We start from the raw sequence: 27,789 nt of genomic DNA on the forward strand, positions 1-27,789 counted from the left end.
GGAAGAGGAGTTTTGCAGGAGAAGCACAAGGCTTCCCAACCAACAATAATTGCCCAACCTGAATTTGCTGGCACGTAATTAAATCCCACCTGCAGAATTGTGGCAGCACTTAAAGTGATGGAGAGCAGAGAAAGGAGCTTCCTTCTCAGTTTCCCTACATACAGTGGTGCATTGAGTGTTGAGAAGTTTGTCCTTAGTGGTAACCAATAACTGAAGAAAGAGGTAGAAGGAGGAAGAGAGCCTGAAAACAGGAGTGTGACTGGAGGTTATCAATAAAGTCCTCTTTAAGGATTGTTAGAATCTTTTTCTTCTGCCTGAAGGGATAAAAGCAAAGGAGTCCTTCCCAGTCTTACGTGGTGATGACAGGGGCTGAATCTCGGACCTTCTGCTTGCAAATTGTGTGCTCATCCAGCTTCCAGCTTCCGGTAAGCACTGGATGTGCTCTTGAATGTAGTCTCAGTTCACACAGAGCAAAAGGCCTCTACATGAAATGTGTGCAGCCTAGAACATGTCCCATAGAAGTCATGCAGTCACATGGATCTGGGACAGGTTCCTTTAAAACTTTGGAAAAACACTTGTTTTGAAGCGATTTCTGTCGTGCATCATGGAAACCTCCAGCACAAGGTGACTGACTACCACTGCACAAGCAACAGCTTTGACTATGGGAAAAATCCAACTCACCTTTTCAGTTCTCAGAATGATGCTTATCCTTAAGAGCTATGGTGGCAATACCACCGTGTTCTAGTCGTAAGTCTTCTGGCTGCAGGATGGATTCGTGATTGATGCAATCGCTTCATCCCACTTAACAACTCATACAAGGCAAGCCTGGCTGAAGAGGAGGCCTTCGTGAGAAGGCTTGCCATGTCTCCCCATCACCAACACTGACTGTTAACATTCTTGCGCTTAGCAATTATTCCAGGTTCAAAGATATTTGCAGAAAAACAACCTGTCTTAGTTGAGAAGACTTCTGGCCTCCTTTGGAATAAAGCATTCCTAGCCGGGAACATTCACTGCATAAGAATCATGGCTGAAATGTTTCAGCTGTGCCTGGGGTTTTCACGAGGGAAGGGGAGAATTACTGGGAATATTTTCCCACTATAAAACTCACATAATGCCTGATGCTGGGCCAAAGAAACAACGGGTGCAAAATCTGTCCTTCTATGGTGCTATGGTGCAGAGACTCCTATCCTTCTCGTTTTACGTGACTAGGTCAGCTCTGTATTTACACTCATGCAGCTGCTGCTGTCCTGTCTCATTTGGTCCTCAGGTAGTGCATGAGATTAACAAAGCCAAGTCCTGAAAACCTAAGAAGAACACTGCTGGATCAGGCCAATGGTCCATGTTATCCAACCTCCTGTTGTCACAGTGGCTAACCAGCTGCCAGGGAAGCCCAAAGGCAGGATCCAGACATCCCATTCTGCAGTTTGCAGCAACTGGTATTCAGGAGCATTACTGACTCCCACTGTTGAGGCACAGTCTGAACATCATTCCCCCTAATAACAAATTCAAGCTATTAGTGTGTAACATTGTTCCCTATAGCAGCACAACCTCTATCTCGATAATAGCAAACTCTGTCGGAACCATGGGATGGAAAGCCTGCTGGCTTGGCCCCAGCCAGAGTATCTTCCTTCTCAGCCTTGCCACTGTGGAGATCCATGAGTTATCCTCCTCCGACATGTGTCCGCAACTCAAGCTGCTGTGCATGCAAGAGCACACATTACTCAGCAGAGTAAACACACAACAGGTCAGGCTTGAGCCGTGGATACGATACTAAACTATGCATTTATTATACATAAATCATGACAAAGAAAACATGGCCTCTCTCCTTGTCGTTCTTCTCGGGGAGAGAGAAAACAAAAGCAATACAGAACGGATGTTCTGCTCATGGGACTCCAACACTCCGTGCTGGAATGTGAACAAACATGTGAAATGTAACAATCCCACATATCTGCAGCAAGGGTGGAATGGAATTCCCAACAAACTCAAGTGGTGAGTGCCAATGGCCTAAACCTCCAGCATTCCCCAGATGAAAATAGGGACATTTCTCACTCCTCAATGCCCAATTTTTTGTCCCATCATGCTCAACCTGAGGTTTGCAATAAATCATGTAAAGAACACCCTAAGTGAGCAATGCCTCCCTCTCTCATCCCAGTGAGGACTGAGCATGCTCAGTAGTGATGGTTGTCAGTTGTGAGCAGAAAGATGGAAATCTGAAGTGAGGTGAAAATTCCTAGAATAGGGTGTGGCTGGTGGTTCCTGAACAAGAGCACAACTGCGAGGAAATGAGGAAAAACAGCAACACTCTGCTGTCCCTTTGCATTTCACTGCTGAACTAATCACCCTTTTCTCCAATCTGCTGCAGTAACAAAATAAATGATGGACTTCCAGTTTAAGCTGCACAAAGGTTTTATTTTGTAGAAGAACGCATTTTACAATACCACACAGCAAATGTCCTGATGATATAATCGTACATATGCACATTTTGGAGAACATTCTCATTTATTTTGAAGTTCAGCTTGTGTCTAAAATCCTATGCGATTTTAAAATGCACTTGCCCTGTTTTGTTTTGTTTTGAAGAGCCAGAGTTGTGGCTGAGCTGAGCTGAGAGCAGGCTGCAGCCTGAGAAGCTGAGCCAGAGCCATGCTTGATTTGTGTTTAATTCCTAGGCTTTGACTATGGGAGAAGCAAAACCTTTTGGGGAGTTAATGCTGTGAGCCCCTCCACCTTAGGCTCAGGTTATACATGTGTGCAAATAAATCCTATATCCTAAATACACCACAATGTGTGTAATCCCTCATTACAAGGAAACTCAACTTTGGCTAATCCCTCGCCTGGAACCTGTGGGATTTCTCACAGAGACTGGGGTGGCATGTGACAATTGCCATCTACATAGCACTTCAGAAACGGCAAAGCATTTCCCATACATTCTCTCAGATCAACCCTGTAAGACAGGGCAGCTTATTATCCTCATATTTTAGATGGGGTGAATGGGGGACAGGACTATGATGAAGAGAATTGTGGCTTGCCTAATTCCACGTGGTCAGTGGGTGCAATATTTTAATCAGTTGACTCTCTTATCCCCTACTCTATATCCTTTCCCCCATGTTACAAGGAACTTACGGAGGAGAAACTGGTCTTGATGCACTGGTGCATTTCTGTGAACTCAGCTTTTCATCTGTATAGAGGAGGCAATCTTTTGTGGTTGTTGAACTACAACACCCGTGACCATTGCCTAATCTAGCTGGGACTAAGGGGATTTTGAATCCAACAATATAATAAGTGCTACAGGTCCCCCCACTCCTGCAGCAGTCAATGGCTGCCGTGTCCATGGCACAAATGTGCAAATGTCCCAGGACAAAAGCATGGGGTGTATCAGGACAGAATGTCCTAACTTTGCACCAAGATACACTTCTGGGGCTTTTTGCTGTCTATAACTCTCCCAGCCAGGAGCAATGGGGTGCTGTTCTTTGAATGAGCCCTAGAATCTCATTTCAATAATAGCCATGCATATTTTCCCCTGCACAAATATCACATCTGAATGAGGTCTCTGTGTTGCAGATCTGAATAGTGTAGGTACCAAGAGAAGCAGGATAGCACCAAGGACCAAGATTTGGATCAATGACACACCAAAATCACTCCCTTGTGCAATTGCACAAGTTCAAATGATAGAAGAAGGCCCAAGACAGATCGCTCCTGGAAGTGCAAATGTATATGTATACAGAATTCAGTCCTAGAAATAAAAATAGCATTCATTCATTGGCTGGAGCAGGTGTCAATGCAAACTTTACATCTGATATCTGTTTTCTCCAAAGTTTCCTCAGCAATGAATTAATCCACCTGGTTCAAAATGTGGGCACCATATCAAACTCTCTGTTTAAGCCTGCTACATTCAACATTTTATGTGTGTTTTTTCCTTATGGTAACAAGCAAGTGGCGCTATCGCAAATTAACAGCAGACTTTTTCCGGTGGTTTTCGACTGAAAAGGATGTTCGGAGAGTTTCCAGGGTTGTCACTGTCTGGATGGATGGTGCTGCACTAGGTCTTCTCTGGAGCATTCCACAGTAGACCTCCTTGGATTTCCTTCGGAAGTGTTTGCCTACCAGGACAAACAAAATTGGGTTAAGGCAGCTGTTGCTGAAGCTGCAGTAGGCGGCGATCTGGCTAGCCACGTCATTGGCTTGTTCAGCCCCACAATCAAGAATAACCCCAGTGTGAACCAATGTATCCAAGAACGTGGTGATCTGGAAAGGAAGCCAGCAGACAATGAAGAGAAGAAGGACAAAGAGAACCAAGGTAGTGGCTTTCTTCTCTGTCTGGATAGCTCTGATCTTTTGAAACGTGCTGTTTTGTAAAGCATGGATGATTTGCGATGTGCAGTAGGTTATGATGCAGAGAGGCATCAAAAAGCCCACTGTGTTCAGCAAAGTGTTTGTGATCACTGTCCATTGCACAACTGATGGATATTTCAGAACGCAGGCGGTGACATTGTTTTCTTCGTCATAGTTGAACGATCAAAAGAGGAGAGCAGGAAAGCTCAAGAACAGCGCAGAGACCCAAATGGCGAGGCAGTTCCACTTTGCACAAGAAGGCCGGCGCAGGCGTCCCAGAGACATTGTTTTCACCAAGGCCAGGTAGCGATCAATGCTCACCATCACCAGGAAGTAAATGCTGGAGTAGAAGTTCATAGAAACGATGGCATTGACGGCTTTGCAGAGGGGCAGCCCAAACACCCAATGGAAGTTATTGCTTATCGTGATTGCCCAGAAAGGCAAACCACAGAGGAGGAGGAGGTCAGCGGCTGCTAAGTTTGCCAAGTAAACTTCGGCCACCGTGCAGCGGCTCTTGTGGAAGCAAAAGACACTGAGGACAAAGATGTTCTCCACAATTCCCACGGTGGCAAGAAACCAGAGGAACACTGGCTGGATTTCGAGCAGCCAGTTCCATTCCTGCGGCCAGCCGCAGGAGGAGTTGTTTGTCGTGTTGTGCCAAGCAGACTGGCTCACCCCAGAGTTCCAGGCAGTTGTGACACCATAAAGAGCTGTGTTGTTTTCGGCCATGACAGTGGTCCACGTGGGGGCTGGAAAACAAGGAGGTAAATTTAGACCAGTCTTTGGCGCAATATGCAGAAGCTCAATATGCAATTAAAAACCAAGGGCCAGATTTTTGAAGAAGAGGAGAAGAAGAGTTTGGATTTGATATCCCGCTTTATCACTACCCTAAGGAGTCTCAAAGCGGCTAACATTCTCCTCCCCCCCACACAACAAACACTCTGTGAGGTGAATGGGGCTGAGAGACTTCAAAGAAGTGTGACTGGCCCAAGGTCACCCAGCAGCTGCATGTGGAGGAGCGGGGAAGCGAACCCAGTTCACCAGATTACGAGACTACCTCTCTTAATCACTACACCAAGCTGGCTTTTGGGGTGCATAATCAACTAGCAGAAGCCAGTGCAAGGATTTCCACCAGTGCAACAGGAGTCCTCCACACACACACCCCGCTGCAGACACCTTGCACCACCCCCAATCTGCTGTGGAAGGCTAGGGGACCCCATCAGAACAGATTGAGGAAAGCGCTGCGTTACAGCCAGGCTGGGCAGCTCATTAAAAAGATGAAAAACTGCTGCTAAGATGAAAGATGCATTTTGTTGCGGGACTGCTAGCGCCGAGACATTTGAGATTGATCAGGGTTTGTAGGCTAGGTCCCCACACGGCGATGTGTTGTGCATAGGTGACACACTCCCAGCCAGCAGTCAACGTCGGAAAGGGACAGGCATCTATCAAAAAGAGAACACTGTGATCAAGCCTTGAGACAACCTTTTTAAATGTACTGCAATGGCCTTCCCTAAGCAGGCTGGCTGGGGCTGATGGAAGCAGCGGCTAACCGAGGGGTGGGAGAAACTAGCCCCTGCTGGCAGTGCAGGCCTGGGGGGGGGGGCAAGGCAGAAAAATCACTTATGAGACTAATGGGGTGTGTGATGTGTGGTGACACACCACCACTGCCACAACGAGATCAAACACAGGAGAAGTGGCTTTCAATTTGAACTTAGCCTGATCTTTTACTCCCCTTCCTTCTCTCCCCTCCCCTTTTTATGAAGATTACCCGCTCTGGGATCCCACAGTTAATTCACCCCTGGTCTCCTCGCTGGCCCAAATAGGACTAATTTAGCCAGCTAGCCCTGGTGATTATCTAATGTTTATTGGATGGATTTCCCCCCTAAATTGATTTTTGAATTCTGAATTTATTGTTATTCATGTTTTATACTGTATTTTATGCTGTTTTCTGTTGCATCAGTTAAGTGTTTTAAATTTGTTGCTAGCCGCCCTGAGCCCGATTTTCTGAACCGAGAAGGGCGGGGTATAAATAAAAATTTATTATTATTATACTAATCAGCCTTCTTTATGTGAGAGCTGGACCATAAAGAAGGCTGATCACCGAAGAATTGATGCTTTTGAATTATGGTGCTGGAGAAGACTCTTGAGAGTCCCATGGACTGCAAGAAGATCAAACGTATCCATTCTTAAGGAAATCAGCCCTGAGTGCTCACTGGAAGGACAGATCCTGAAGCTGAGGCTCCAATACTTTGGCCACCTCATGAGAAGAGAAGACTGCCTGGAAAAGACCCTGATGTTGGGAAAGATGGAGGGCACAAGGAGAAGGGGACGACAGAGGACGAGATGGTTGGATAGTGTTCTCGAAGCTACCAACATGAGTTTGACCAAACTGCGGGAGGCAGTGGAAGACAGGAGTGCCTGGAGTGCTCTGGTCCATGGGGTCACGAAGAGTCGGACATGACTAAATGACTAAACAACAATTATTATAATTTATTATGGTAAAGATGTGTGGTAAAGTGATTTTTTTCCAGGGGCAGGGCAGCAATACAGCTCCTTGCCAAGGGCACAAGGGACCCTAGATATGCCTGTAGATGGGATTTGTAGAACAAAACATACGGAAGACACCATTTTCAGGAAGGCACGCTTGCACATAGCTGTGAATCAAAAGCTGCTGTGCTACAGCCATTTAGCTAACAATGCTGTCACTACTTCTTCCTTCTTTTGGGGAGTGAAACATCCCTTGGATGCTTGCTTTAGGTGGGAGAATGTTAAGTGGCCTTGAGGGCACTTCCTTTCCCAGAAGCTGGAAAGAGAGAGGCATTGCCAGGAAAAGTGAATAGCAGGCAGCCAAGTTTTTTGCCCAATTTTGGGTGCAATTCAGAGTTCTGGCCTTAAGCTTTAAAGCCCCAAACAACTGGGGTCCAGATTAGCAGTGGGCCAACTTCACCCATTTAATCCTGCCCATATGCTCTTCTTGAGTGTCCACCATCAGTTAGGTTGGAGCACAAAATAGGCAGGACCTTATTGATGGTGGCCCCAAAGACACATAATTCCTTTCCAATGGACTTCTGGTTTGCGCCTTCGATTGTGGCATTTAGAAGTCTCTCCACTTCACAGCTGCCCAGAGCTGACAATGTAAATAATTTCATACCTGCAAAGTGCCCCAGAAAAAAATGGGACATCCTGTTTTTTCACAAAGGATCACTGCAGCCATTTTGGGTGCCACGATTTTGGGTTGCACTCTCACTCCGAAAAAGTGCTCCTGGTCAAAATAGTAAAGCAAGTTTCTATTTGCTACCATGCTGCAGTCACATGTGCCTTAAAAAGTGGTATCAAAGGGTGTTAACAGCACCTTGAACCGATTGTCGATATAAGTCTGTCTCTGCCATTAACCAGACAGAAAAGAAAGTACAAGCAGACAGTTAAAAACAGGCAGGCAGAGAGAGAGGTTTTAGGGAATCACACAGGCTATAAAAGTAACCAGAGAGGATGGATGCAAAGCAGGCAGGGTTACTCTGCTGCTGTTCATTATTGCATGGAAGAGAAAATTACAATAATTGCAGCATTCCTTGCCCTTATTTGACAAGTTTCACCTGCTGAAATTCTGTCTTCTGCACAAATATTAAATGCACAGGATCCCAGGATCCCTTTGCATCTTGTCTCCTTCTAAAACAAACAGATTTACCCAAGCATTTAAACAGTCCCAGCAGCTTGCAACCCCCCTCCCCCCCCCCTAGTCAAATATTTCAATTTAATTCCTTTTGGTAACTGGAAAAACTTTGTGGATTTTTAAACAGTACATAAAACTAAGCGGCACATACTTTTTTCTTTTTTTTAATGCTGCTTACTAAAACTAAAGCCAAAGAAACACATTGCATGCGATCTCTGTTGATTTGGGGGCAACTAACAGTGGACAAATTTATTAGTAGCAAAACAAAGACAGCTGTCGTGTGCACGAGATGCTCTCCTCTCTCACCTATTTATGGCAACATAACAAGGACAAAGGAAATGGAAGGAGGCTCCTTTGGCAGTTCCATGCAGCCCAACTGCATCGACCACATAATGGCAGGATGCTTTCACACACCAAGAATTGGGTGTGGGATGCAGTCCAGCATTCTGGAAAAGGGCAGGTTTGCCTGGACGTTCCTGCACAGACAACTGAAAACTCTTCACTGTTTTTGGTAGCTGGGGGATTTTCTCCCCTAAATACCTTTAGTTCTTCTGCATACCTCGGGGTTCCCCTAAGATACCCGATAGCTTATTTGTGTGCAAAGTGTGTTGGGTTCAACAAATGTGTCCCGTCAGTGCAAAGATTTCAGCTTGCATAATGGTGGTCTCTCCAGAGGCGGAGCTAGCCGCTGTGCACCCAGGGGTGGGACCATGGGGGAGGGGAGCATCCAAGGGGGACACCGTGGCAAGTGTCCTGGGGGCAAGACACCCATGGGGGCAGAGAGAGCCACCCGTGGGTGGTGGAGCGAGCTGCCCATGGCGGGCTGCTTCCTGGGGGGGGGGGAGTGGGAGGGAGCTGCACCGCTTTCCCAGCAGCCTTCCTTCATCATCATCATCATCATAATTTATTTATACGCCGCCCATATGGCTGGGTTTCCCCAGCCACTCTGGGCAGCTTCCAACAGAACACTAAAATACAATAGTCTATTAAACATTAAAAGCTTACCTAAACAGGGCTGCCTTCAGATGTCTTCTAAAAGTCTGGTAGTTGTTTTTCTCTTTGACATCTTGTGGGAGGGTGTTCCACAGGGCGGGTGCCACTACCGAGAAGGCCCTCTGCCTGGTTCCCTGTAGCTTTGCTTCTCGCAGTGAGGGAACCACCAGAAGGCCCTCGGCACTGGACCTCAGTGTCCAGGCAGAAAGATGGGGGTGGAGACGCTCATTCCCTCTTCCTTTTGACAGCTCGGGGGAGGCTTCCCCCCGGAAGCAGCCCAGGAGCGGGGGGCAACGGTGCGCCGCCCCCCGTGACTCCCAAGCCTCCTCTGAGCTGTCAAAAAGAAGGGGGAAGGGGGGAAGGACGCTGGCAAAGTGGCGCAGCTCTGGCCCTTCCCTCAATGGCTCGGGGTAGGCTTGGGAGTCGTGGGTGGGCAGCACACCAAATGTCGCCTCCCTCAGTGATGGCACCCAGGGCAGACTGCCCCCACCCCTTCCTCTTCCCCTGGGTCTCTCCCTCCCCCATGCTCCCTCCCTCCCTAAATCTGCTCCAGAGAGTTGGAGCAACAGATTTAGGGGACATGTGGGGGGAGAAGAGGGGGGGACCAACATCTTGTTGCACAAGCTGAAATCCTTGCACTGATTGAACATTCATGTACATGGGATACAACCCAAGGTTTTGGGAATGTAAGGATTGGTGCCCCAAGAATGAGTTTTTAATTCATAAGTATAGGATCAACCACATGTCCTCCATTTTGTTACTAATATAGATGACAAATCACCTCTCAGTTTCTATTATCTGTTGTTTCAACATGAGGATGGCTGAAGTGAATTCAGGAGTAACCAGTTTCCACACCAGCAAACAGATATTGCTTTTCTCATTCGATACTTGTCTTCTCTCGTGTCATTATGCCTTTTCCCTGTATGTGTTTATATTAAAATTGACAAACACAACCCCAAAAGAAGCAGTTAGAATATAAAAAAGCAAAACAAAACAAGCTGAGAGGGAAGGACTCCCAGGCTAACCCCTGTATGTTTACTCAACTCCAGCTGAGTTGTGAGGTTAGTTTTGTTCAGGGCAACCAAAAAAAGGTGCCGACAATGTTAAGTGGAGTGTTCCTGCCATTACATCATTTAAGTGTACTGAGTCTATAAAAAGCCTGTCCTTTCAACCTTTTAGCAGGGGCAGTTACTGGCTGCTTATAGTAACAAGTTTTGTGTGCCCAGGCGCCGAGGGCCTGCCACCCTGACAAGACCACACAAGACAACGTTCTTTGGTTCAAATTAGGCCACCATTTTATTGATTCTGAGGGAAGGGGGTCCTACGACATACATACAACAAATAGGAGTGACCTCATCAGGATCGCTGGGACCCTGTGGCCCTAGCACCTGCCTGGGCAGAAGACCTTCTTGGACAGAAGCACCTTCTCCTGGGTCCCTTTAACAGGATACCCCGTTCCCTTGGAGGGGCAGGCAGAGGCCTACAACCTCCCCTCTGATCATGACTAAGGCTACACCCAATGCCTAATCTGCCCATGGTGTGACAATTACTATGAGGAGGGCAAAACCCACAGACAGGCTCAATTAGTCTGAAGGATAAATTCCTCATCAGCCCAGAATACAGTGACAGGCAAAACCATAGCAAGGTGGTGGAGTTGAACGTGGCAGGAGTGCAGCTTAAATGGCTAACAGCTCCTCCTTTCTTGCACTTGGCCTCCTCCTCCTCCTGCCACTGCCACCAGCCAGTGGATGCTTCTCCCATCTTTCCCTTATGCAACAGCAGCAGGAGGAGGAACCGCTGACTGTTGAAGCCACACCCGGTTCCACGCTTGGCCTCCTCTTGTTCCTACTGTTGCTGCTACTGGCTGGAGGCTGCTTCCTCGCTCTTTCTCCTCCACGGCAAAAGGAGGAGGCGCTGGCCACTGAAGCCCCTCCATGCTCAGCTTTCTCTGACCCCTGATCGTTCTGTACATTAGGAGGTGGGGAATGAGCTGGGCTCCTGGGAGTTGGCACCTATGGGTGCCTATAGGAGGGGGTTAGACAGATTCATGGAGGATAAGGAGATGGCTGCTTGCCAAGATAGCTGTGGTACCTCGGGTTACAGACGCTTCAGGTTACAGACTCGGCTAACCCAGAAATAGTACCTCAGGTTAAGAACTTTGCTTCAGGATGAGAACAGAAATCGTGTGGCGGCAGGAAGAGGCCCCATTAGCTAAAGTGGTACCTCAGGTTAAGAACAGGTTCAGGTTAAGAACGGACCTCCAGAAGGAATTAAGTTCTTAACCAGAGGTACCACTGTATCTCCATCTGGGAATGACAAATTCTGCTGGTGGGCTGGCCACTTTGAAAGCAGGATGTCGGAATAGGTGGGCTTTTGGCCTAATCTCACAAGGCTCTTATGATATTCTTATAAATATTTAGCAAAGAATCCCAATAAAACTAGAGGGTTGCATGAAAAGAATGCCTCTGACCCTGTGTGATGCACTTATCCAGTAGCCCTCTTTGCTCTTTCTCATCTCATCTCATCATGGCGATTCCTTGTGAAAATGAATACTATTGCGGGTTTAATGAGAAGCAGAAACTTCACCTGCTTAGAAAGAAGACACCTGGCAAGTGTGGGAGGATGTCAGAGCAGTTGTTTTCTCTTGCTTTCTCAAGGATGCACCGGCCAGTGGCGTAGCGTGGGTTGTCAGCACCCAGAGCAACGCAAGTAATTTGCACCCCCTAACCCGTGAATTTGCGCCCCCTAACCCGTGGATTTGCGCCCCCTAACCCTAACCCCCAGATGTTGCGCCCGGTGCGGCTGGCCCCCCCTGCACCCCCTACGCTACGCCACTGGCACCGGCTACTTCTTCATGATGAATATATGCACAAAAATGGCTAGCTCCTAAACAAGGGTGAGAGTTAATGCCAAAGTACAGCCCGTGATTTATTTGTATGATTATACATGAATCACTTAGACCAGAGGTAGCTAACACACGACCCTTAAGATCTTGCTGAATTCCCAACTCCCACCTGCCCCATTGTACAAATCCAGCTTTGCTTTGCTAACTTTAGGCTAGGAATGGGACTGAGTCTTAAACCCATGGAATCAAACTGACGGATAAAGTCTTGTTCAGATGTCTGCTTAACCGACCCGGCATTGTGGGATGGTGTGACACTTAAAATGATCCTCACGCTAGCCGGGGAAGTGGATTGCAGCCTGCCCCCAAATTGGCCAATTGTGGGAGGGCTACTTGACTGGCTCTGCCCCTGGGGGTGGACCAGACTGAGCTGTAGGTCTCACTCTGGTCCACTCTTGAGTATTTAAATCAGGCCAGTTTCCACCTCCTTGCGCAGCTCCTCGTCCCGTCATCCCTGGCCATTCGCCATGCTTGCTGGGGCTGATGGGAGTTGTAGTTCAGCAATATCTGGAGGGCCAAAGGTCCCTAAACATGTCATAAGATTTAATCCTAGTAGTTCCTTAAAGGCTGCATGCATGCCTTTCATCGTGCCTTCACAGACCTTGCTAGCACAGATCCAGTGTATGTAATTAACAGGCTTCGCCTCACTGTTCTGTTTGTTTTTTGTTTCCTGGAGCCATGCCTAGCCATATGGGAGTCCCATTTATCATCACAACAGTTCTGAAAGCTGTTGTGGGGGAGGCAAAGGTCAGTGCACAATTGCGTGCCGACGGCAGCTCAGCCCATCAATACGCTGCACTTCCTGGCATCAGCTAACTGTGGAGGGGATTTCTTTCTGTCCACCTACAAATTTTTTTGGCCCGGATCCCCAGAAAGGAAGCAAGATTTAAAAACTGATCAAAGCATTCAGGCCAAACTGGACATTATGGGATATATCTGATAGTAGTTACATTGATATTTTTTTTAAAAGGAGTAACAGCAAAAGGTCACCCCAATTCTGAAATAAGACCATAACACAGGAGAAAATGGATCTAATCCCTTTCCCCGCTTGCCACTTCCCCTAAGAAGTTACCACCTAAGCTGCTATAAAGCCAAGAAGAAATCTGCTACTTGCACCCACAATAGCCTCCTTTCCAGGGCAAATAGCAGGCTAGAGGAAGGAGGAGGTTAAATTTACAGTGGTACCTCGGGTTAAGTACTTAATTCGTTCCGGAAGTCCGTACTTAACCTGAAACTGTTCTTAACCTGAAGCACCACTTTAGCTAATGGGGCCTCCTGCTGCCGCCGCGCCGCCGGAGCCCGATTTCTGTTCTTACCCTGAAGCAACGTTCTTAACCTGAAGCACTATTTCTAGGTTAGCGGAGTGTGTAACCTGAAGCGTATGTAACCTGAAGCGTATGTAACCTGAGGTACCACTGTATTAGAGGAGTGCAAGAGCTTTGGATGAAGTGGGAGTAATGAGGTGATGTTGGCACACTTGCTATGGTGCTTTGCCACAGCAAGGTGGGGGAGGGTGGTATCACAAGCTTGGAATATTACAACTTAAAAGGAGATTTGTGCTGACCCATCTCTCCCAGTTCTGTCTGCTCTGACTGGCAGCAGCTCTCCAGGGAACTGAGCAGAGTCCTTTCCCAGCTACTTTTCAGCTGGAAATGCCAGGGGCTGAACCAGGCATGCTCTGGATTCCTTGCATAGCTTTGCCGCTGCACTGTGGCTTCCTGTTAAATGCTACCTGTTGTTTATTTTCTGACGAGTGTTATTATGGTGTGGAATCAGATCCCCCTCACCTTCTCAAAAAAATAACGATGCAATTTTGTTCATTCTAATCAAGCCAGTATAGGAATGGAATGGATTTTGATGACTTTCTTTCAGTGCATTTTTCTGGGAGCAATCTCATGATTTGGTGCTTCAAGTTTTCAGCTCCATTGCCTGTGCTTTTCTCTCAGCCACGGGCACAGATGTGAAGCCACAGGGCTTTTCGAATGATAGATATCAGCACTCGTTGATGGTCATTCTTTGGGGGCTAAGTAATGTGGATATAACTATAAACACCACAGTGTGAGATGTATCACTCTTCTTCCTCCCACCTCACTTACAAAAGGTTCACAAGGAATCGGAAGCATCGTGACGATCAGATTACCCAATACCTGTCTGAGAACAGGCCAAATCTTCTCATGCCAATTCCATTCAATTTAGCAACGTATTCCTAGGAGCTGTGTAATTCCCCATAGTTCAGGCTGGTCCAGGGGATTAATCCACAGCAGGTATCCCTAAGGTAAGATGGCGTCACAGGAAGCATCAAGTAAGTAACTCAGATAAAGTTTGGCAGTAAAAGCCTGGCCTTATCTATTATTACTTGATTAGGATACCTCTTTATTGACCCACAACATACATGTCTGACACACAGAGAACTTGGGATACCAAAAATGTTACTATGCTACTGAATTGAACCCAGTGCTAGATTTGCGTATAAGCTAAACAAGCTATAGCTTAGGGCCCCACTCTCTTGGGGGCCTCCGAAAAAAATTAAAGGAAAAAACCGCCGGATGTACATTTCCAAAATATAAGATAAAAAACAAATAAAACCTACATACAACAACAGTGTTTTGTGTTGTGTAGGCTCCTATGGTGTAAGTAATGAGCCCTGCCTGCTAGCCTGATCCCTAAAATATCACTGGTAATTATTTCACTATTAATATACTTCTTCTTAATTGTATTTCACTATTAATATACTTCTTAATTGTATATCAGTTCAACAATTACTTTGATAAAATACATATTTTGTTATGTGCAAATGGCTTTAGATACCTATTAGGTCCATAAATTAGCATACAGCATATATTCAAACACAAAAAAACAGCGACAATTTGTTGTTGACAAAGGACAGCTGGACATATAAAGGGCCCCATTACCTTCAGTAGCTTAGGGCCTCATCAAACCTACATCCGGCCCTGATTGAACCTTAAGAGCATTATTTAGGCAAAATAAGGAAGGCAGAGCATAGCTACTGTGGGGAAAACATCTGGGACTCACTGAACGGGGAGAAAACAGGATTGGATCATATGTCCTAGGTGGATAAGAACTGATGTTGCAGTTGAAACATTAAAGCTGTGGCAGGCCTTGACTGCAGAAGAATAAAATTATGAAGGAATTAAAGAAAGTTGAAATGGGCGTGAGAAAGAATGAGCAAGTGAAGGTTGGAATCTGAAGATTGTGTTTGCAAGATAACTGTGAGAAAAGGACCGAACAACATGTGTGCAGTTGCGATTGCTTTAAGGGTTAAGGGCGAGGGAAGGCAGTAAAGATAAGAAAGTAGAAGCTAGCTAGTTATGAGGAGATAAGGGAGTTATTAACAGAGTGGTTACAGTTTCACCAATTAAATGATATTTTTAAGATGGATAACCAGAAAGGCTTTAGTTACGAGATATCAAGATTTCAAAAAGAGCGGTTAGAAAATAACATTAAATTGTTGTCGAAAATGTACAGTTTGCTCTTTGAGTGGCATACAAAAGATGAACAGGTTAAATCTGTAATGATACACTGGGCAAAGGATTTGGGACATAATATCCAGATGGCAGACTGGGAAAGGATATGGAAAACAGATTTGAAATTTACGGCATGTTGTACGCTGAAAGAAAACTATATGAAAATGATGTACCGGTGGTATTTGACTCCTAGTAAGTTAGCAAGAATGTATAGAACTAGTACAAATACTTGCTAGAAATGTAAAAAAAGAGAAGATACTTTTTATCATATGTGATTGTTGTGTAAGGTAATGAAAGCTTTCTGGGAAATGATATATAATGAAATGAAAAAATGTTTAAAATCACTTTTGTTAAAAAAAACCCAGAAGCTTTTCTTTTAGGAATTATTTATGTATGGGACAACAGCCCACGGATATTACTAGCCCAGAGATGGAAAGAAGAAAGAGTCCCTACCAGAGAGGAATGGCAAACTAAGCTGATGGACTATGCCGAAATGGCAAAGCTGACTGGAAAGCTCAGGAACCAAGAGGACAAAAACTTTTAAAAAGAATGGGAAAAATTCATAATATACTTAGGACACCATTGCACGCAGATGGAAACATTAGCAGGATTTTAATCTCATTTGTAATGTAACAAATGTTATGGATGATATGGATGTTAGAATTCCTGCTCCGTGATTGCAGTCATGGGATTTTTGTCTATCACATGACGGCGTATATTTTGACTCCACAAAGTGGGAAGTGACGGAGACAGGATGTTTGTGTTAGTGTGTTACTGTGAAGTGGGACTATTGTCCTTTGTTCTTTTTCTCTTTGCTGTCTGATGCTAGAGAGAGAGGGAGCCATGTTGCAGTGCTCCGTGTGTGTTTATATGTAAATAAAGTAGATTAGCCAAAATGCTGAGTTGCTGAGGTCTGTCACACAAGCTGTGAAGACTCTGCGGATCCTTAAGTGTGCCGATGTCTGTTGGCATTGGTCGCTGTGATGTCCGGGCTGAAGATAGCTTTTGAAGCTCCCGAACGATTGACTAGGAGGGAGAGAACATGCCAGTAGGGCATGTGTCTCTGCCAGGGTCCTACTCGAAGTGTAGGACAAGCTCCTGACAATGGATTGATATAAAATATAGATTAAGGAATAATATGCAGTTTCAAATGTTGGCAATAGGACCCATGAAGGGGATGGGGGAAGTCTCGAGATTCAGAGAATCTCCATATATGGATATGTATATGGATTGTTATAAAATTATATTTGTAAAACCAAATAAAAATGTTTTAAAAAGAAAGAAAGTAGAAGCTAGCAGAAGGAAGTATAACTATGTATGGACAAGGCTTTCCTATGCTTGTAAATGTATAAATGCCTGTGCTTATTTATATTTGGTGAGTTCAACAGTGGTTTGAAGATGAGTTGTAGTTAAGGTTTAACCACATTGTCCATGTTTGGACAACACAACAAGCTGCAGTTGATCTAAAAGAGAAACAAAAGCATCCAAACTTGGCCTCATGTCCATGTCAGGGGAGAGGGTAGGGGAAAGCATATGAGCTCATTCTCATGATGTTGAATCATGGTTTGGATCAGGCATAGGCAAACTCGGCACTCCAGATGTTTTGGGACTACAACTCCCATGATCCCTAGCTAACAGGACCAGTGTTCAGGGATGATGGGAATTGTAGTCCCAAAACATCTGGAGGGCTGAGTTTGCCTATGCCTGGTTTAGATAATCTTAAGGGTTGACGAGATTCATAGTCCTCCTAAGCTGCCCTTTCTTAGCACAATGCTTGCCAGTTATTGTTGGACAACACCTGCCATCATCCCTGGCCACTGGCCACGCTTTTTAAGGCTCTGCAGTCCTGATGTAGACAATATTGGACTACATGTACCACTGGATTTATTCAGTATAAAGGCAATCGTACAATCAGGTTATTGAAGGCCTGTAGGTCAGAACGCAACACCATTCACTATTTTGCAGCAAGGATTTCAGAAACCTCTAAGAAAAATAAAATAAAAATAAAGGAGCCTGTGCTCCTTTAAACAACTAGGTTGTTTATGTTTCTGGGTCTTTTCTGGGGTTGTTTTTTTAAAAGAATAAAACAGTCTTGATCCTAATGGAAAGCAACGTCAGCTTCATCTGATGAAAATAATTCCTGATCTCTTTTTAACAAGCAGAATAGTTTTTGCCTGCGTCAGGAAAGAAGCAGTAAACTGCAGAGATGCCACTGGCATCGTCTGATGAAGCTGCCATGCAACTAGCTCAAAAGATAAATTGAATACTGTAGGCAGTGGGTTTCTTGTACAATACAATTATGTGGCCATCCAAATGACCACATAACGTACCTTTCTGACAGCGTGCCAGAAAAATGTCTGTCTGCGCCGGAGATCTTTATCAAAGAGGGCAATTTCCCCTGTGACTTGTAGGACTTGTCTGCCTGCCATTTTGCTTCCCTTCACGTCATCCAGTTTAATGTATTTCTAATGTCTGGAGGAGCGGGGAGTGTCCAAAGGCAGAGGCAGTTCACTCACCCTTTGCAGATACCAAGGATAAGGAAATAAGGAGAGCCCTGTTGGATTAGACCAAAGGCCTGCCCAGCATCCTCTTTCCTGCATTGGCCAACTAGATGCTTCTGGGAAGCCCACAAAGACGATGGGAAGACAACAGCCCTCTCCTGCTGTTGTTCCCCAGCAGGCTGCCTCTGATACTTCAGGAAGTACATAGTCATCCTTATAACCTTGCCCTCCATACATTTGTTTCATCGCCTAGTGAAGCCATATACCATATTTTTCCATCTATGACACCCCCTATTTTGGGGGACTCAGATTTAAGAAAATGGGGGGAGGTGGCACAGAGTATAAAATGCCCCCTAATTTTTGACATTATTTTTAGGGGGAAAACCTAGTCTTATACACGGAAAAATACGGTAACTTGGTGGCTTCACTTGATAGGGCTGGATTTGACCCCTGCCCTAATACAAATGAGAATGAATGAATGAATGAATGAATGAGTATGTGTGTGTGTATCTTCCTATATACATAAAAATGTAAGGCTGTCATCACGCATGCCCCATTGGAGGCTTTGTAGTGCCACATCACAATCCTGGATTTGCATGAAGAAATCAGGCTGGCAAGCTGAAAAGTGAACTTAGTTGGATGGGAAGGGAAAGTTCTAGGGATTTAATGGGGGGGGGGGAGTGGCAGGAGAGTTGGAATGAGCTCCAAGTTTTATACATGGATAGATACACATATGTGTCCTGACTGCATGTAACACTAAGCAAAGCCACTGCCATTTTCCTTAAGTCTCAATTTTTCTCAAATGTCAGGGCCTATTATAGTTACCCTGCAGATTTTTTTAATCAACAGGAGGGGCAGATAATTATCAAGACTATAGCAGTTGAGGAGTGAGAGTTACCTCTTTCCTCCTGAGGAAAACCCCTTCTCTGATTGCATTGGGAGTAAATACAAAGCATCATTGCGTGGCGATTCCCGCCCCCTCCCACAGATGGAATAAATAAAGACACAGGACACCAGAATTTAGGTTAATGGGCGAAAAATGGCCACAACTTTATTGATTACAGGTAAGAGCGGTATTGGCTTTAGGCATTGGCCCTATCAGACTAACCGGTATAACCGGGAAGGGTTAAGCACCAACAGGGAGAGCCCCCGAGATGCACATCCCTAGGCGCTCCCCGAGGGGTTACCGCTCGGGAGCGCGCTTTAGGCCCTAGCCTCCATAGGTTTCCGACAAGGTGACACCCCCCGGAGTCCTTTAACGAACTACCCTTCAGCATTTGGGGGAGGTGATGGCGTTCCTCCCCCCCAACTCATTTGCATAATAATACCCCTGCCAATGCCTAACCGCCAAAACCAAAGGTGTTGTGACGTTTTGCTACGAGGTAGGCGAAAAAACCAAGTGGCTTCCAAAATAATGCCAATTAGCCAAATGGAAGAACTCCTACCAGGCCCCTTGCGGCGACCAGCCAAAGCCCATAGCAAAGTCCAAATGAAAACCTAAAGGGCAGGAGGGTGGGAAACCGCAGCTGCTGAAAGAAAAGAAAGGGGTGAGCATGGGGTTCCCCCGACCTTAAATGCCCCCTACTAGTCCCGCCCCCGCCACCAGCCGATTGGCTGGCACGGTGAATGATGAATGCTAATGAATCCTGGGATTCCCCAAGTCTTGCGGGGCTGCAGCCAGCCCCGCGAGGGTGAGAATGGGGCGTGAGCCCGCAACCCCCCCTCCGTATTTCGGGAGTGGCTTTCCTGTAAAGGAGGCCGAATGGAAACAAGGACTGTAAAGCACTTTGTACTGTAAAACATGCTTTAGAAATAGTCCATGATAAAAAGACATGTTCTGAAGTTTTAAAAAAACATGCTTTTCAAGAGTGAGCTGAGTAAAAAAGAATGGAACAAAGCAACTTGGGGCTTTGCTTTTTAATACTTAGAACCAGTGCTATTTTTCTAGAAAAAGAGGTGCCGGAACTCACCATGAACACCTCCATCATTCTCCTAGAATGGCAATGGTGCCCACCTGAGAGGTGCCAGAACTGAGTGAAGCAACTTATGGATGGTGCTTCACATATTAGGCTTCTCATCACAAGCTAAGCTCTTAATCACCAGCTTCATAGGGGGAATGAGCTATGCCGAGGTTAAGGGGAACTCATCATTTTCTCTTTTGCAGGATATGACCTACGCCACTTTATTGCCTGAAATTGGCAGGGAGCATGCCCCTTCTCAGTGCAGTTTTGTGAGCATTTTCCCCTGTGCGGCAGGCTGCCCCTCCCCAAATAAGTGCTACTTGATAAGTCATCACATGAAATTAAAAGCCAGAGATAGAAAACCCTCCTTCAGGAGGTGGAGAATGGAGTGGTCAGGTAGACGAAGCAGAATTTCCCGGTTACAACTTGCATTCTTCTGCCAGAGAGATTCAGCTTGTGGCAAAAAGCAGAACAAACATCTGCCTCTTGTTTCCTGCCTAAAGTCACACACGCCAGCCTGTTAGAGTCTCTAAGCGAAAGAATGTTGTCTGTCCTTTGACATCTTCCACTGGCCAGCATTAACCAGAGGGTCTCTATTGTATTCAGCTCCCATTAGTAATCTCAAGGAGAAAGTTACGTTCATTGGTTTGCACAGGTGTGAAGCCTGGTTATGGCTCAGAGCCTTCAGCCCTGGAAGCACCTCAACTCCAAAACAAACTTTCTGAGCAAGACTCCCAATATTTTCTGCTAAAGAGCCAAGACAACGGTTTGGGTTCTACACTCAGATAATATTACATTGCCTCCCATTAGCAATCTACACTCCCTAAAGAGCCTAAAGTTGGAATCTAGGGAAAGTATTTGGACACATCTGCCAAGGGGTGGTGTTGACCATTTTTTGTATTGTTCCTGTGTCTTTAATAGCTGCTTGGTGTGCACATATTGCCAAGTGAGAATGTTTATGTCCATGCATTTAAAAGCTTCCTGTGCTGATTTCTGCATGTCAAGCTGCTGTTAAGGGCACAAGAGCGGAGTACCAAATTTTCTTTTTTCCACTGGTGAATGCTACCTAGGACAGGTGAAAGACTGGCTCACTTGTAAGCATAATTGATTATATTTGCATTCACTTCCAGAATGCAAACATTTGATTGAAGGTGCTATAAGTCACCATGACATCATTTGTCTGGCATGGAGGAGAAAGGAATGGAGATGTCTCATCAACAAGTTTCTTTGGAGAGACTTCTTGGATGCTGTTTCCAAACTGGCTATTTGGGGTGGCAGCGACAGGGGCGGCGGCCGGGGCAAGAACCATGCTAGATTCACATACTTTTCACGAGGCAATTGCATAACATCATAACAAAACATTCTGCTCCCATGTTTTCCCTGCTCAACTTCTGGGTTCCTGTTGATCCCCAGGCTCAGAAAATCCAACTTTTTATTATTATTTTACAGAGTGAAACACCTGGTGCTATAGGAGTATAGCATCTAGATCAAGGGAAGTAATAGTGCCACTGTATTCTGCTCTGGTCAGACCTCACCTGGAGTAATGTGTCCAGTTCTGGGCACCACAGTTCAAGAAGGACACTGACAAACTGGAACGTGTCCAGAGGAGGGCAACCAAAATGGTCAAAGGCCTGGAAACGATGCCTTATGAGGAACGGCTAAGGGAGCTGGGCATGTTTAGCCTGGAGAAGAGGAGGTTAAGGGGTGATATGATAGCCATGTTCAAATATATAAAAGGATGTCACATAGAGGAGGGAGAAAGGTTGTTTTCTGCTGCTCCAGAGAAGCGGACACGGAGCAATGTATCCAAACTACAAGAAAGAAGATTCCACCTAAACATTAGGAAGAACTTCCTGACAGTAAGAGCTGTTCAACAGTGGAATTTGCTGCCAAGGAGTGTGGTGGAGTCTCCGTCTTTGGAGGTCTTTAAGCAGAAGCTTGACAACCATATGTCAGGAGTGCTCTGATGGTGTTTCCTGCTTGGCAGGGGGTTGGACTCGATGGCCCTTGTGGTCTCTTCCAACTCTATGATTCTATGATTCTATGATTATTCTAAGATCACTCACATCAAGGAGCTAAGTCAGCTCAGCAGCACCCAGCCTGCTCATTGATCAGCCAACTGAAGTGAATGAGCTACTTTGGCAGGAGACAATGTCCTTGAGTTTGCATAATCCCTACCACCTGTCTCAATACAGTGGTACCTCAGGTTACAGATGCTTCAGGTTACAGAGTCTGCTAACCCAGAAATAGTACCTCAGGTTAAGAACTTTGCTTCAGGATGAGAACAGAAATCGTGCTCTGTTGGCACGGCGGCAGCGGAAGGCCCCATTAGCTAAAGTGGTACCTCAGGTTAAGAACAGGTTCAGGTTAAGAACGGACCTCCAGAAGGAATTAAGTCCTTAACTCGAGGTACCACTGTATCTTGCATTGCTGGGATGTTAAAGTAGGGCTTGTTGGTACTAATTTCACTGAATGCTCTTAGGCCTGCTGGCATTTCCATACTTGAGAACATAGGAAGTGCTCTTCCTTATCATTACATCTTCACATCTGGAATTAGGAGAAGAGGCTTCCAAGGTACAACCCGAGGTTTCCAAAACAGCACTTTTTGCCTCCTGTGTTTATGAAACATGTTTTTGCTGATTGCGTCAAGTGTTTCTGCTGCAGGCGTTTAAGATCCGAGGGGAAAGGAAATTATATTTAAAGGGCAGTAACCGAGTTGCCCATTCTGTGGTCTGAGGCTTGTGATGACTTTGGAAAGTGCTTTAATTTTAACTGTGCTTTATGCCACGGGTAGGCAAACTAAAGCCCGGGGGCGGATCCGGCCCAATCGCCTTCTAAATCCAGCCCGCGGACCGTCCAGGAATCAGCATGTTTTTACATGAGTAGAATGTGTCCTTTTATTTAAAATGCATCTCTGGGTTATTTGTGGGGCCTGCCTGGTGTTTTTACATGAGTAGAATGTGTGCTTTATTTAAAATGCATCTCTGGATTATTTGTGGGGCATAGGAATTCATTCATTCCCCCCCAAAAAAATAATTTCCGGTCCCCCACAAGGTCTGAAGGACAGTGGACCAGCCCACTGCTGAATGCAGTTGTTTAATTGCATTGTAGTACGCGGGTAGCGCTGTGGGTTAAACCACAAAGCCTAGGTCTTGCAGATCAGAAGGTTGGTGGTTCGAATCCCCACGATGGGGTGAGCTCCCCTTGCTGGGTCCCTGCCCTTGCCAACTTAGCAGTTTGAAAGCATGTCAAAGTGCAAGTAGATAAATAGATACCGCTCCGGCGGGAAGGTAAACAGTGTTTCCGTGCGCTGCTCTGGTTCACCAGAAGCAGCTTAGTCATGCTGGCCACATGACCCGGAAGCTGTACGCCGGCTCCCTTGGCCAATAAAGCGAGATGAGCGCCGCAACCCCAGAGTCGGCCACGACTGGACCTAATGGTCAGGGATCCCTTTACCTTTACCTTTACTTGTAAATTCTCATTGTGAACTGCTCTGGGATACATTTGTATGGGTAGTATACAAATGGGACTGAAATAAGATGAACACAGCCCAAGTGAGCCCACCTACAGGAAGTGGAAGCAAGGCCTAATGGCAGGTACCTCTGCAGTCTTTGGGAACTAACAAAACAGAACACATCCACCATTAGGACTGGGCAAATCTGTCAATTTCAGTTGCTCTCAGTTTCTCATTTTTCCACTATTCAGTGCTCCACATTTCTACATCTGTTTGTGATATATTACAAACTGATGCAGAAATGTGGAGAACTGAAAACACACAATTTATTCAATTTATATACCACCCTTTATCAAAAGATCTCAGGGCAGTGTACAGCTCTCTCTCTCTTCATTGACATTTCAATGAAAGTTTCTCACAATATATAAATTTTAAAATTAAATTTTGCCCTATATACATTTTTGCAAAGAAATTTTCACTAATATAATGTACTTTTGTATATTAATATTTTCCCTACTATTTTTATTTTTATGCACATTTTATCTTAGTATATGCATTTTTATACACACTACTTGGCTGGAGACCTGCACTGCAAAATTCACCGATGTGGAAATTTTGAAAGATGGTTGTGTTTCAATGTATTGGTTTGGAATGTGCAAATTAAGTAGCTTTGCCTTTAAGGGTGAAGTGAAACAATTTTCCTCCTACCCGTGTCCACAGTTTCCATGTGGTTTAAAAAATACCTTTGTGTTTAAAACACACCTTTTGGAAATTTGAATAAAAGTGGGTTTTTGCAACTTAAAAAAATAAAACCTTTGGGAAGAGATAACTAAATATAAGGACCATATCTCAGCGGCATGGACCATATCTCACATGTTTTGCAGACAGAGAGCAGTATCCAGCTAACTCATTCAATCAATGGAAGAGTTTCCACTTCTACAATGGAACTTCCCCCACTCGTCTCCTTGCCCTCTGCTGTAGAAGGTTGGAGGAACTTGCAGAACAAATGTTGCTCTGTTGTGCAAGTTGAAATGCTTGCATTGATGGAATGACTTAGGTGGATAACACCTAACCTCCTAACTTCACTGCCCTGGCATCTTCAACTAGGACAGTGAAAGTCCCTTCTGAAGCCCTGGAGAACCACTGCCAGTCAATGCAGACAGTGTTGAGTTAGGTGCAACAATGTTCTGGCCTGATATAAGGCTGCCTCTTGAATTCCAGTGAGATTTGAGGTCAATTGAAACTGTCCTTCTTCTCATCAACTGTCTGATTCCAGAATCTCCCAGCTGGGACCAGTAGAATGGACCACCTTGAAAGGTGGTGAACCCTCCACCACTGGAGGTTTTTCAGCAGAGATTGGATTTTAAACGGAATTCTTTAGCTATGATTGTTGCTTTTCAGGGAATTGTACTAACTCTACAGTTCTATGATCCTTTTCGTAATCAAGCTTGAGCACATGTCCCATACTCCCAATAGAAGACAAAGCTGCCAGGAAAACAAACCCTATCTATTTCTTCCTGCAGATTCCCTCAGGAAAGAGAAGCTTTTACGTAGGAGTTTTTTCCTTACATAAAAGGTTATCTGCAGCTTAATAGGTTCTTTGCAGCTGAACATGCATTACAGATTTAATGGAGTATTTATGCCCACTCCCACCAGGCCAGCCAAAGACATTTCAGTACCTGAGGCGGACCTCCAAAATGATGCCTCCCCACCAAAGAACATGGGGTGTAGGGAAGATCTACATCAGGAACAGAGAAGAGATTGACATCAGGATCTGCTGCCCACAGTGGACCCTGTTGCCTGAGGTGGTTGCTTCATCTTGTCTCATGGGCCCTGTGTCCCCCTCCTTCCATTTCTTTATATCAGTGTGGGATTTTTGTTCATTTGATTTTGTTTTTCCTTCTAGCAATTAAAAATTGGAGTAGAGAACCTGTGGCCCTCTGCTGTGCTACAATGCCTACTATCCTGACAATTGACCATGCTGGTTGGAGCTGGAGTTCAACAACATCTGGAGGGCCACAGGTTCTTCATCTTTTAAGTAAATGCTACTTTGCATGGGACGCGGGTGGCGCTGTGGGTTAAACCACAGAGCCTACGACTTGCCGATCAGAAGGTTGGCAGTTCGAATCCCCGCGACAGGGTGAGCTCCCATTGCTCTGTCCCTGCTCCTGCCAACCTAGCAGTTCAAAAGCACATCAAAGTGCAAGTAGATAAAGAGGTACTGCTCCGGTGGGAAGGTAAACGGCGTTTCCGTGCGCTGCTCTGGTTCGCCAGAAACGGCTTAGTCATGCTGGCCACATGACCTGGAAGCTGTACGCCGGCTCCCTCGGCCAATAAAGCAAGATGAGTGCAATTCAGGGAAGGGGAATTATGAGTTAAGGAATGGGACTTGGGGAAAGCTCACAGGACACCTAATGTTCTGAGACCAGGTAGGACTAGTTTCTGTAGATTGCATTGGGGAGCAAGCACCACTGTAATTTGTCACACAGCTGCCCTACACGAAACACGTATGTTGCAGGCAAATGAAGTGATGGTCTGGAGTTCCAGCGCTATTGCTTCTGCCCCTGCCATTAATACTACTACAACTGCAAACTTCATAAAATTTATTAGCCCACCTGCCCAGATACATCTACTACTAGTAGTACTGCTGTTACTACTACAAACTTGCAAATATATTCATGAAATTTAGTTGCTCACCTGCTCAGACGCATGTACTAGTGCTATTGCCAACTTGCAAATATATTAATAAAACATATTAGTCCACCAACCCAGAGACATTTATATATGCATATACAGAGAAATAAAGTTCTCTACCTAGTTGTCACTTTGTTTCATAACATGTTCTTTTGCATTTTTATTCAGAGCTAAGTTCCAGTGAGGTCAATGAGACTTACTCCCAAGTACGCATGCTAGGGTATTTCTGCTCATGTCTATTCCCTATGTCACATTTCCTACAACAAGGCAATTGCACTAGGAACCAGATAACTGTTGTTTCTTTTCATAACCATAACTGCCTTCTGCAGCCTTTTCAAAGCTAGGATCCATCTTTGCAGCCTGCAACTTGGGAGCCATTTCAATTATTTTTACACTTTTATCTCTCTGTTTTCCTCCTCTTGTCTCTCTCATTTGAAAAAACAAAAAACAAAAGCACAACAAAAGGAAATGGTCCTGGCAATGCTGCAGGGACAACCCATATGGGTCCTGATCCAGCAGTTAAAGATCATCATTCTACATGCATCATCCCAAACATGAAGGGTCCACAACTCCTTGAAACTGGCTGCCATCACCAGCCAATGACCCCTTAGTAGCTAGCAGAGCAATCCTGTGCCTGCTTACTCAGAAGTAAGTCCCCCTGTGTTCAGTGGGCCTCACTGCCTTTTACAATCGCGTTTAGAATTGTAACTTTAGTGACCCATGCCTCGGACATTTATGTAACCCACTGGCAAGTCCTGCCTTGGCACCCTAATTTTAATACTATCAAAATCAGCTGTGTGTGCACATCCATTGTGTCAGAGGCAAAGGGACTGTGTGTGCGTCTGTGTGCATGTTGGCTCCCAACAAGTAATTGCATTCATCGATAAAAGCTGTCACTGCAATGCAGTAAGTAGAAATAACAAGCCCTTTGGGAACAAAGGGACACACTGAGGAAAGGCTGTAGCTCAGTGGTACAGCATCTGCTTTGCATGCGCAAGGTCTCCGGTTTGATCCCTGCCATCTCCAGGTAGAGATGTAGAGTGCTCCCTGTCTAAAACCTTCATGGACCCGTGGTCTAACTTGGGATGAGACAGCTTCCAATGTTTCTAAATAAAATTTTGTAACACAGAAAAAGAAAAGTTCATTAGTAACTGCAACTGGGAGCTAAGAAAACTTTTGGGGAAATTCCACCGTTAACAAAGTTATGAAGTCAGAGAGAAGCAGAAGTACATACCTTTCTAGCAAAGACTTGGGTAGCTCTGGGAGCACTGGGGCTGGCTGCGGAGTGCCTTTGTGAATGTTTCTGAGGTGTTTTCTTGTGGTTTCCGAAGAGTACTGAAGCAGCTCCTCCCTCTGTCGTTGAGACTGTTACACACTTCCACACCCACCCCTTTTAACGCAGCTGCTTTTGGCATGATGAAGTCACTGACATTTGACTTCATAGCAGGAATAAATAACACCCAAATCACTCCCAGGATATTGATAAACTAATTTGGCAGCCCAGTGTGGTCACTTCACTGTGCTGGACTAAGTACTGTATGCTCTGATGTGATTTTTGTAAAAAAAAAATTAAAGCAGAAGATAATAATAAAAATCTTTATTTATGCAAGCATCTTTTTCACTGTGGTTTTTCAGACAGACTTAAATCTAACTCTCTTTCTTTTCTCAGGAGAAACATAAAGGTGGCCGATTTTGCTTTTTAGACCATGCCCATAGAAAACCAGTGATACCCAGGTCAGTGGAACAATATAAAGTTTGCAGTTGGTGTGTGTGTGTGTGTGTCTGTTAAAGGGAGGGCTT

At 45.3% G+C, this 27,789-nt stretch overlaps 1 protein-coding gene across 1 annotated transcript; it reads right to left on the reverse strand.

Annotated features, from left to right (window-relative positions):
- Positions 1-2,388: 2,388 nt before the first annotated feature.
- On the reverse strand, positions 2,389-27,380 carry LOC114590485 (B2 bradykinin receptor). The gene is given in 2 exon segments (XM_028716756.2): positions 2,389-5,078; positions 27,224-27,380. A coding segment is annotated over 1 exon segment (1,122 nt). The 5' UTR covers positions 5,059-5,078; positions 27,224-27,380; the 3' UTR covers positions 2,389-3,936.
- Between the last annotated feature and the right edge of the window lie 409 nt (positions 27,381-27,789).

The sequence above is a fragment of the Podarcis muralis genome, chromosome 1 (genome assembly GCF_964188315.1).
Source record: "Podarcis muralis chromosome 1, rPodMur119.hap1.1, whole genome shotgun sequence".
In the NCBI taxonomy this organism is placed as follows: domain Eukaryota; kingdom Metazoa; phylum Chordata; class Lepidosauria; order Squamata; family Lacertidae; genus Podarcis; species Podarcis muralis.